The sequence below is a fragment of the Lagenorhynchus albirostris genome, chromosome 17 (assembly GCF_949774975.1).
Source record: "Lagenorhynchus albirostris chromosome 17, mLagAlb1.1, whole genome shotgun sequence".
NCBI lineage: Eukaryota > Metazoa > Chordata > Mammalia > Artiodactyla > Delphinidae > Lagenorhynchus > Lagenorhynchus albirostris.
The window spans coordinates 6225029-6237773 of NC_083111.1; the positions used below are offsets into that span (position 1 = coordinate 6225029).

Here is a 12745-nt window from a genome sequence, read left to right on the forward strand (position 1 = left end):
CCTTATGATTTTTAAACAATAGTGGGCAACATGTCCAATGAATAAAGTTGAATGGCTTTTGGTGTTGCACTTAGGTCTACGGAATGCTGCTGGTGTGGAGAATGGCATAATCTAGACCCTAGATCAGCGATGTCCAACAGAAGCTTCTGCAGTGGGGGTAAAGTTCTAAAATCTGCACTATTCAATATGGTAGCCACTAGTACATGTAACTAATGAGTATGTGAAATGCAGCTAGCAGGAATAAGAAACAAAATTTTAAATTTTATGTAATTTTAATTGCCTTAAATGGAAATAGCTACATGTGGCTAGTAGCTACCATATGGGAGAGTGCACCTCTGTAAACTAGAACCTCAAATCTAGACATTTCTAGAACAGCTTTAATATTCAGTTTCAGGATAGATTCCATTTTCTCCCATTTTTCCTTGAGTAGGAATATTTGGATAATCTGAATTGTTATTATGATGCAAGAGGGAAAACCCCCCCACAATGTATTGATATTTAAGACATCTGCATTTGAACTTTGATACTGATTATATGCGATGTCACTTTATCCACCTCTATAGCATGAGAGATTTGGGCTACGATTTCTTTCTAGTTCTAAAAGTATATGAATCTACATGAGTATCAAGTACTGTTGTCTTGGAAGGAACCCTCTTTCCACACGCCTCTCCTACCAGCACAAAGGCCCCCGTACTCTGTCTCCTGAGGAAGTCACCATTATCAGGGAGGTTCTGCACCCTCACCTTCGCTTATTATGACTGTTGTTGCTTTTTTCTTCTTGGCAAACAATGTAATATGTATCTTATTCAGATGAATTGCCAGGCAGAGTAATATGTGTAAAGTAACTGCCACCACTGGAGACGAAGCATGATCTCCTGAGAGGCCAGTGGATGTGACATCAGAGGATCCACACTCATGTCCTCCGTTACTATTTTTAGCTGTGAAATCTTGGCAAGTTACATAATTTCTCTGGGCCTCCATTTCCTCTACTGCAAACCAGCTGCAGTGCCATTTTGTGATTACTGAGATGACATATATATATAAATATGTTTAAAACTTTAAAATGATATTCAGATGTTAATTATGACATAGTAGTAACTTTTTACTGAATGAATGGAAAGAAATGACCTTAACACTAATTTGTGATGCCATATGGTCTTGGTTTAAAAGATATGCCTTGGGAACTGAACAGAGACAGGAAAAAAACTAAGTGAATTCTTTGGCTTTGGCTTTAGTGAGAAAGTTATTTAAAAGATTATCATTTTGAAACTGTCTACTGAAGCAGAATGAACAACCCCACGGGGACAGGATGCTCTGAACTGAGCTGACGAGCTAACGTAGATTAACACTAGAAGATAACTTCCTCAGGATGGGTTTGAGGTGATCCTGTCAAATGACTGGTCCTCAGGTAAATCTGCCAAAGGACAAGGATGCTGGGACTGGGCTGAGTTGATACTGGGCAAACCGGTGTAACGGCTCTAAACTAAACATGTAGGCAAATACGACCTAGAAGGGTCATTCTCAATGGTTGAATGCTAGAATCACCTGGGAAACTTAAATAATACCCTCATGTCCAGGCTTTAGCTCTATACTGATTAAATGAGAAAGTCTAGGAGCAGGAGACACTGGTCTCAGTCACCCTCAACTCTACTCCTCCAACTGCCCTTTAACTACTTCAGACACGCAACAAACAAGCCAACTTTCTCTTTGCCCCAAGGCTACACAGAGCCATCTTCTCTTCACAGCCAGACCCCTCCACGTGGTTGTGCTGGCTGCAGGCAGCTTCGGCAACTCACTGTACCTCCCCATTGCTTAGCTTTCAATAAGGTCGCCAAGGACCACACTGATAAACCCAGTGCACTTTTTACTCTTCCCCTGACCTGCTTTCTCACTGGGAGTGTCCTGTCTCTTCCAAGGGCTCCATGACATCACGGTCTCTGGGTTTCATGCCTACCTCGGTGCCCTCACTGTTTCCAGAATCATTTCTAGGCCCATCCTCCTCCACCTGGCCATTAAATGGTAGTGTTCCTGATGGTTTTTTTCTTTTTTTTTTTGCTGTAGACTGTCTTCTCTTGTGAGTTTGTACTTAAGAGTGTCTTAAGACGAAGGGTTTCCATTACCATTTGTGGGTGGATGAGTGTCAAGTTCTTTTCCTCTGAATTCTGAGCATAGAAACAATTGCTATTTGACATCTTTATCTTCTTTATTTTTTTAATAATTTCCAAATTTTCTAAACATAACTATTCCTATATTCAAAATAACAAAATGTCAAGAAGAAAAATAAAAAGGATTCAAGAAAGACCACAATGAAGAATATTAAAAATGAAGGGATCGTGACATTGGAGGTCATATTTCATCAAGGATTGGAAATATTTAGACAAAGGGAACAAAGTGTAGGGAAATGAATGGTTCTCCATGGGGAATATTTACACCTGGACTCCTTTTAAATTTTAATTGAAAAATTAGTGATCTGAAACATTAAAATCTCCATGATTGCAGATCATATCTGTCTTTGTAGAAAATAATCAAATGTCAGTTGTAGAGAGAAATTTCCTATGATTCACTGCAAATATTTTTATTAAAAGATTTTCCCAAATAATTTAAATAGTTTCCCGATTCCATTGTCCAAAATTGTGTTTGAACTGCTGATCTTTATGCTTCCTTTCTTTTTAAATTGGGATTGGACAACATGGTGCGATCTACTGGATACGTGATGCCCTGTGATAACAGAAAGGACAGTTATCCTCCTGCTGGGCAACGTGGCCCTTCTTTCTAGGGATTCTCTGCAGAAGCAGGAGAACCTGTTACTGCCAGTGAGCAGCTCTAAGTATCAAGTGTATGAAAACCACAAATTACTGTTTTGAGGCCACGTAGAGCAACGCTACAGGAATCTCTGAACAATTCCATGCAGCCAATCAATATGGTTGGTTTTCTGGAGGCTTCCCCTATTTTCCTGGCTTGTTCCTATATTCTTGGTTCATAATATTCTGGCCACTTATAAAACTGCCCTCATAGAACTGAACTATGGTTTAAGATAACGCCCCTTCACCAAAAGCTGATGTAAGAGGAAACAATGAAAATAAAAATTATGTATGAAAGAGTTTTTAAAAATAAAATGTGCTTTGAAGGGAATCATTGTGATACTGCTCAGTGTTCCTTGTATAAAGACTTACTGGATATGTACAATGTCTTTGCTTTTAGGATGCAATAACGGGATACAAATTCCTTGTTGTGGTCTGGTGTCTAATGCACCCATGCAGGTGGGCAGTGCTCTGTGAAGTGAAGGCTGTCTGCCACGTGAACACTGGGCCTTGCCCCCTGATGTGTGAGGGTCTCATTTTTTATTTTGCCTTTTGCCTGTGTTTGGGAAGGTACAGAAATGAGCTGCTATTTCAGAGTCCGTATAATGAACTGGGAATTTGTCAGGCCTACTATCTGGCGGTAGTTTCATCACATATTTGAAAACCACATGATCATATCTCATATACAAAGCCTCCCTAAAGAAAGAAATGTGGCTATAATTTGGATCCTCTTACACGCCAGGAATGGATTGTATCTTGAAAGACACCTGGCCTTTCTGACCATCAACTATTTGGAATGAACAATGATGTGAGGAAATTAGCTAAATGGGTTTGTAATACATGCCTGGATCTTAATTTTGAGTGTTGTCTGGATCCTGAATTCTTACTTAGAGGAATGAAAGCTTATAATTTTATGTCCTAATTTTCTAAGAGACCCTGACTTCTGCAGTCTAGAGCAGCACTATCTTATGGAATTTTCTGGAAAGATGGAAATGTTCTCTGCACTGTTTGAAAGGGTAGCCACTAGCCACATGTGGCTATGGAGAATGTTGTGCTGGAGCAGCTGAGGAAATACATTTTTTATTTATTTAATTTTAATTAGTCAAATTTAAATGTACACAGTCATACAGGACTTGTGGCCTCTGTATAGGACTGCAGAGCATTGTGTGCTGGACATTGTTTTAGTGTATAACATTTCTAGAGTTACTAGGGTTCTAAGACTGAAGAGTTAAATTTAATTCCAACGTCATAATCTTTACAATACAGAAGGAACCATATAATGCAAAAATATAAACTCCCCACGATGACAAGCACATTGAGAGTAAGGACAAGGTTCCGTTAATCTTTCCAATCCTCACAGCATCTGTTTGGAGTCTTACATGCAGCGGATCATCACACATTTTCACCCCTGTATTATACAGCAGTGGGCAGAGGCTTAGAATGACAAGGAAAAGGACATTTGAGACACATATAAAAGTTGTATGAGGGCTTCCCTGGTGGCACAGTAGTTGAGAGTCTGCCTGCCAATGCAGGGGACATGGGTTCGTGCCACGGTCCGTGAGGATTCCACATGCCACAGAGCAACTAAGCCCGTGAGCCACAACTACTGAGCCTGCACGTCTGGAGCCTGTGCTCCACAACAAGAGAGACCGCGATAGTGAGAGGCCCGCGCACCACGATGAAGAGTGGCCCCCACTTGCCACAACTAGAGAAAGCCCTCGCACAGAAACGAAGACCCAACACAGCCAAAAAATAAATAAATTGATTAATTAAAAAAATGCAAATTCTTGAGTCCTACTCCATTCTATTAAAAAAAAAAAGTTGTATGAAAATCATAGCAACTAAGAACATGTCTGGTTTGAGGCTTTAACCGTAATCATGATCACCCACAGGCTTATTTCATATTCAATTTAAGCACTCATGAATAAACAAATACATACACAAATACATAAAGATACTACTCTCACATAAGCTTCACACAGATACATGTGCTTCATGTAACTTACTTGTAGACATAGATGTATTTCCCAAATCCCTAGGGGGTGTCCTTATGCTTCTGGTAATCCACCTCCTGTCATGTCTTATTGCTTAATTATAGTGATGTATTTAACTTATTAATCACAAGAAAACAATAATTTTTCACTTCAAAAAAGCCATGTGTTAATGGTGCTACTTAGAGAACACTTCTTAAGAATACAGAGTACTGGAGTTAAGAGTCTCAAGGAAAGAGAATCACTGATGTTGAAATGTCCCTGGAGAAGTTAGAAACGTCTACAAGCATATTAAAAATAAACTGCCACAGTCCCAAAGCCTTTAATGGAGCTGGGAGAGCTGTTTCACGCACACGAACTTGCAGTGATCGCTGGAGTTTAAAATAGATTTTAATCAAGCACCATCTGCATAATAGGCTGAACAAACAACACAGAGCTCCACTTATAACACTTATCATGTAAAGTAAATATTATAAAATCTTCACCATAGTAACAGGGCATATCACAGCACTTTTTGTGATGGTACTGTTTCTGTAAGTGAAAAATTCTGCTACTTAAATTCATTCTCCCTTTTCTTTCTAAACTATGCCATCTAAAATCCCCTATGAGAATAAATTCAAATAAGCATGGAAAGTAAGTCATCTAGTTACTGTGAAATCAGCAAGGTTGTAATACCTCTTTCATTTTACAATCGGGTTTATTATTATCATTAATAATAACAGTACATTTAATGACTCAAAACATCAATTATAGAAAACCACATATAAAATGGTGTACTCTTGAGATGATTCACAAGTGCAGGGCATTGTATCGGTACCACAGTCTGTAAAATAAATTCATTTTTAAGGATCCTTGATTCTGCCAAAGATAACTGAGTTTAGTTTTAGGATGAGGTTAGCAAAAATACTCAGTCGTCTTATATAATAAGGTAAGAAATTTGGGCTACTGTCCAGAAAAATCACCTTAAGGGGAAGAAAAGATTTGATTGTAATTATAGACACCTGTTAGTTATGTTTATCAATTTTGTTAGATTCATTTGGTCTTTTCTAAATTTGCCTGTCTAGGGCAATATGTTTACTTCTTATTATTTTTGACTGAGGGTTTCTCCTGCCTTACACAGAATGCACGAGCTATCAATACATGGTCCCAGTGAGTAAAATGCCAGGTGCCTACGTGTAGCCTCACTTGAGTTTTATTCCATGACTTAATCAAGTATGCTCGATTATCCAGAGCATGAATCATCTAAGAACATACACACCTTGAAAATACTATATCTTAGTATAATTTAGTTACTTAAATGGATTTTAGGAACCATTATTTGGAATCGAGTACTAACTGGCTGCTTGACTGAATTTGACTATTTTCCCCAGAACTACTTTGCTAAGTTCAGCCTTAACTGATGGGATACTTTATTTTTGATAAACAAGTACATATTAGCTGCTGGGATACTTTTAAGAAATTCTTAAAAGTATCATGTATATTATATCATGTGAAGTGTTTAAAAATTGTGTAATAAATACAGTTCAATGTGGAAAACACCAGACTTTAAAATCCCAATTTTAAATATTCTGTCCTAATGTTAGACAGTGTGACCAGACATTTGGTACCAACATTGCTTGATTTCACTTCATGTTTATAGAAACCTGTCTGCTTATCATTTTTATTTTCTTCCAGGAATCTTCTAGCCTTCAGAACGGTGGTAAATAACAAGTACTTTTCTAAAGGCTTATTTAATTGTTGCTCTAGTGACACCCTATTTTTTTTGAGAAAAAAATCCCTTCTCTTTCTGTCCAGTATGGTAATGTACATGCAGTGATGAACTAACAAATTCTAAGAAACTCTTAAAAGCGAAAAAAAGTAAGCAAAAGCAGGAACCCGGAGAAGTAGGCAGAGTACTGGAGCCAGCTTTCACCTTGAAGACAGCTGCTGAACCTGGTGAAACTGAATCAAAGTCACAGCAGATAGAAGACAAAGCCCATGGCTGACCGAAAACAGTGGGATGTTTAACGGGAGGCTTCCTATTAAAGGTCAGGACACAAAAGAATTAGACTTTCAGTGCAGGGTGAAATAAAATGATCTCCCTTGCACGTTCCCTCCCGAGACCTGCAAGGACGATTCTGAATGAGAGGGGAGGAATATCTTTTGTGATAATTCACAAACAGAAGCCAGCTTTTGTAAGGATTTATACCCTGAATGCATACTACTCGAGTAGTCTGAAAAACTTTAAGCCCAAAGCAGTTCTAGATTGTAATGGTCCAAGATGCTTGGGATGCTTGGCGGAAGCAAACACAAATCATCCTTAGTGGAGTCCACTTTCCAACCAGGTCTAACAGAATTCTTAGAAAGTTCTAATGAATATCAGCTGCTGTTCCAAAAGCAAAAAAGCAAAATGAAACAAGGCAGTAAAACCAAGAGCCAGCAGCAACAATAAACAATAGAATCAGACCCCAAAAGGTGTCACGTATTAGAGTTAGCTTAAAGAACAAAAGAGATTAACTCTATGGATAAAGAGGAAGCAACTAAAAATAACAAACAAAAAAAGTCCAAACAGATTTGAGAAAGAACCAAATAAAACTAGAAATATAAAATAATTGAAATTAAAACCTCAATATATCAGCTTTAATTTCAGATTTGATATAGCTGAAAATTGAATTACAAACTGGGAAATTGATATAAGTAAATTAATCAGAATGTAATACAGAGCAAGAAGGAAACAGAAAATATGAAAGAAAAGAGTCGTGGAGGATAGGATGAGAAGGTCTAGCATTTATCTTATCAGAATTACAATGAGAAAGGAGCAAGAATAGGGTAGAGGAAATTTCTGGAAAACACCCAGAACTGATGAAAAAGAGAAATATTTAAATTTGGTATAAATTTAAAGGAACCCACGTACTACACAATGATGCTGCAGGACACCGAGGGCAAGAGACGATCTTAAAACTAGTCAGAGAATAGAGGCAGATTACTTTCAAAGGAAAGACAGTGAGGCAGCAGAATTCTCAAAAGCAATAATGAAAATCAGGATTCAATGGAGTAATATATTATCTTCAAAATGATAATAGAGAATCACTGTCAATCTAAAATTCTTTTCCTAGTGGAAGTACTTTTTAAGGTAATCATGTTCCCAATAGATCCTCACGAGAGAAAATTTTAAAGGCATAGGGAAAATGACGTCAGATGACAAACGTTACGTGTGAATAAATCTAAAGAAAAAAGACTATAAAGGCAATAAAAATAGTATTTCATGGAGTTCATAAAATTACATTAAATTTAAGATAAATTATAATTTAAATTATAATTAAGATAAACAACAGCAATAACTGCTCCAGTATAAATTGAAAGGAGGGTGTTTGGAGTTAAAGTAATTTAAGAAGGGTAAAGATATTGATCAATGTTAGACTTTCACACATTTGTGTGTCAGGAGTAGTTGCTAAACAAAGAGAAAGATTATAAAATTTCCAGTCTTAAAATGGGAAATTTTGGAATGAGAAAAGTAAGAACATTCTTAAGGAAGGTAAGAAACAGAAAAGAAACATAGACACGTGTGGGACAAATAGAAAGCAACAGATCAATACTGAAATGAGAAATAAACCCAAATATTTTAGTATTTATATGAATGTAAATGAAGTCAGTTTCCTTTGAAAGTAAAAATTTAACTATATACCACTGACAAGAGACACATATAAAACTTAAGAAGACTTTTAGCAGAGAAGCTGAAAGTAAAAGGATGGAAAAACTTATCTTGTGATTCTTAGCCCATAATTTCCTTAAAGGGAAAACTGTGCTAAAAATACAGTTGTAATGCCAGATACTTTAAGTGTCTTAAAGTGTCTGTTATATTACACATATTGGATTACAGGCTTAGAACCACAAGCTACCCGAGTTTGTATTTCTTTGATGTTTGACTGCATGTCTAGTTTATGACTTCAGGCTGTCAACACAGCTCCAGAGCAATCAGAACCGTAAGGAGTGTTTATAAGGTGATAATTTATTTTACTGATGTATTTACAATATTTCTCTCTGTCAAAACAAAGTTATTTCATTTACTTGTTCAATTAGATAAACTGGAGTTAATCTGCAATTGCTTAAGAGAGCACAAAGTATTAAGAGGGAAGGTTTAAAGCCTTCTTTTTCAGGTGTGAGACTAAATATTCTTTTTTTAGATCTCGTTGGAAATGATTTAAATGATCCTTTTGACTTAACGCTACTTCACATTTAACTGGAGCTGCTGCAGTACAACAGTGCACATAAACCCTGCTCATACATAAAGGAAAATTCCAGTTTAATCACTAGCTGTGATGAAGAATGCCTGAGCATTTTCATCAGAGGACTTTTTTTAGCCGTTTAATAAACATAAGTTGCATAAATGGGCAGGAGAATTTTGTACTGGAGAGAAGGTGAAGGACAGCGCGTAGAGCTGGAATGGGAGGATGGATTTTGAGATGGAAAATGCACTTAAACTCAACATAAATTTGAGAATATTTGTGTAGACAAAAAGTCATTTTAATGAGGGCATTCTTGAGAAATCCACCCCTAGGCCTTCACACATAGCTTATTCAAGACTATACAACTATGGAATACAAATTCCACTATACAATGCTTACGTGATCATTAATAAGAAGCTATACGTTACTTTGAGATATGGATGTTAAGTGATTGGGTAGGATACTCACTGGCAAAGTTTCATGCTAGCCTGGAAACTCATAACATACACATTCATACCTCAGCAAAACTGTAAGATAAGGACCTTATGCGTCAGTAGAAAATGGCAGAACCTGTCAATATTAATTCTATGAATTTCTGGTTTCTACTCAGTCTGCTACTCATATAAATTGAAGAGTGTGGAAAATGCTATTGTAAGTAAGAATAATCCTGCATAAAATTTACTGTCAGAAGATGCTAATTTTGCATTAATTTCCTGAAATGTCAGCAGTGAATACTGATAGAGATATAATCCAGATGCGCCAATTGAGCTTTACTATGAGTAGAACATTAATTTTCCCCCTTGCAATATAGTACTTAACATCTGTGTTTAGAAATATAACTTGAATTATCCACGCATAATTTGATATCTAAATCACTGGCCACAAACAGATTCCTGGTGTTCACACTTAGATCCAGGTGCTCATTAGCCGGAGACACCGTTAGAATAATATAGATTTTCTTAAAAATTTATTTTGCCCTCTAAGTGATCAGCCAAAGGTCGGGCTTCTCCTAGCCCAGTACATTATTTATGTAACATCAGTTAGTCTCCTCCCTCCTTATATCAGTTAGTCTCCTCCCTCCTTTTTACCTTCCCTCTTGAGCGGCTGGCTCACTGACAGGGAGAGACTGTGCAGGGAGAGGGGCGCTGATATCTAGCTGTGCAGCTGTCCTGAAATGTACCTGGGATTTGTTTTCATCAGGGACGGCGGAGAGCAGACATGGAAATGAATGAAGTTTACACTCACACAAACCTAGAAACTGGAGGCCCGGCATGGCGTGCAGGGTCGTCAGGAGGCAGAGACGGGAGAGGGCAGAGCGTGCCCAGAGCCTTTACTGGGGTTTCTGTGGGAAGGAAGGGGCGAGGCAGGGTAGGTATACTGAGTAATCTCAGGACTGGAATGTTTGAACAGTTTCAGTGGGCTTGGCTCTAGAGGTGGTCCCTAGTTATCCATGCCTAGCCCTGGGGGGAAACTCTGCGGGGAGGTGGTGTGTGAGAGTTTGATAAAGGAGATAACTGGGGTGTGGGCTCTGGATTGGTTGGTGTGTTTATCAAAGATGCGCTCCCAGGGGAGTCATTCACTACCTCTAGGAATTAGCTTCCCTGGTAGAGTTTCCAGGATCAAGGGCCTACACGCCAGAGCTTCAAGAATACTGAAAATAATGAAATAGAGCCAATAGAGCAGCCTTGCCTTTGTCATCAGGCTAAATAAATCTATGTGTCACTATCTGGGTTGTTAAAAGATTAGTGTAGCTAGCTACTGTTAAGTTAACCACGTAGATCAGAATCCCACGGTATTGCCATTTGTCTCCCCAAAACAAAATTCTCACAAAGTGAAAAGAAAACAAAGGGCTGACACAAGTGACAATTCATTAGTGACATTAAACAAAGAGGAGGAATATGAAGTGTGCATGTAGCCACCAGTGTTTTTCACAGTAACCAGGCAGGGGTCCTTCTCACTGGGACAAATTTGGAAGATGCCTGACTGATAACCAAGGCAATAAAAAGATGATTTCGATGTTCTTGACTGAGAGTATACTTGGTTATGATGCAGTCATTTGAAAAGGCTGCCTTGAATACTTTAAAGAACTAACTACCTTTTGTAGCTAATTTTCCAAAATAAGGACAATTACGACCCATCTTTTTATACAGATAACTTAAGGTGATGCAGATAGACAGACAGACAACCATACTGGCCTGGGGTTAACAAGAGATACGTAATGAAACACCTAGCCTCCTTCTTCTGGAAGGGAGTCATCTAATATCTCTGGCCCTTCTTTTCTTCATCGTAAATATGAAATTTTTTTAAAAATAAATAAATTTATTTTTTGGCTGTGTTGGGTCTTCATTGCTGCACGTGGGCTTTCTCTAGTTGAGGTGAGCGGGGTCTACTCTTTGTTGCGGTGCGCAGGCTTCTCATTGCGGTGGCTTCTCTTTGTTGCAGAGCACGGGCTCTAGGCACATGGGCTGCAGTAGTTGTGGCACGCGGGCTCAGTCGTGGCTCGTGGGCTCTAGAGCACATGCTCAGTAGTTGTGGCACATAGGCTTAGTTGCTCCACGGCATGCGGGATCTTCCCAGACCAGGGCTTGAACCCGTGTCCCCTGCATTGGCAGGCGGATTCTTAACCACTGCACCACCAGGGAAGTCCCCTAAATATGAAATGTTTGGATAAGATGATCTCAAAGGATTCCTCTAACCACAACACACACACACACACACACACACACACACACACACACACACACAGTGCCATCATTATATCCCTGGGATGTTGCCTTCTTAAAATAAAGTGGTTAAATTGAAAGATATTTTGGACACCGAGTCCTACAAGATTATTATTTTCCCTTACTCACTATGCAGACCCTATACTGCGTGGGTGCAACCTATTTTTATGTTTAATACATTTGCACTGAGAGGATTTGTTAGGAACTTAAAAATGCAATTGGACAAGCAGGTGATTTAATCCATTCGGTCCCCCACCAACGTTTCTCATTTGGACGATATAACTTGCATCCGCCATAGGTCAAGGGAAGTGCCCGTCAATAGTTTTTTTAGGCAGCAAGCCTTTCCTATTGGTGCCCAGAATAACCTCGTCATACCTTAGAGGTATCGTCGCCTTCATCCTCATGCACTGAGCTGGACGGTGAAGGAGTTGCAGACTTGCTTCCGGGAGGAGACGGCGAGTTGTGGGGGACACTGCTTCCCCCCATGTTCAATCCAAGCTGAGCACTTAGCTGTGATTGGTTGATGGTGGTGAGCTGGCCATGCTGCATCATGCCTGGCTGCTGCCTGAGCTCTGCAGGCTGACCCCTTGGTCTCATGGCCGCCATCTGAGGATGGGAGCTATACTGACTTCCTTCTGGGCTCCGTATATCTTGCATCTGTAAAAAAAATGCAGAGGAATAATTTTTCACAAAACTTGTTTCTGGAAAAAAATTTTTAAAATTCCTTAGGCTTTAAAAGTCCGTTAGGATGTCCTGCTAAACTATACACATTTCCACCCCGTCCCTCAGAGTAGGATAATCCTAACAGTACATATCACCCTGAATTTGAGAATTCAGTCAACATCACATTTCATTACTCAAGACCTGGTTGATTATAGTTACAGTCCTTCTTTACACTGCAACGAAATGCAAACATATAGCATTAACAGCTATTTATGGTGTAAGTTTCAAAATACTGATGCTTATTAGAGTGTCAATATTATATAATTATTAGTGATTACAGCATTCACAGTAATTCATGAAAC

The 12745-nt window shown here is 38.7% G+C and overlaps 1 protein-coding gene across 3 annotated transcripts in view; it reads right to left on the minus strand.

Annotated features, from left to right (window-relative positions):
- TOX (thymocyte selection associated high mobility group box) overlaps window positions 1–12745 on the minus strand; it is a 301076-nt gene that overhangs the window by 36528 nt on the left and 251803 nt on the right. For all 3 annotated transcript variants that reach the window (XM_060127617.1, XM_060127616.1, XM_060127618.1), the window contains one exon: window positions 12096–12377. In XM_060127617.1, coding sequence (XP_059983600.1) covers window positions 12096–12377 — 282 coding nt within the window. The remainder of the gene's footprint in view (window positions 1–12095; window positions 12378–12745) is intronic.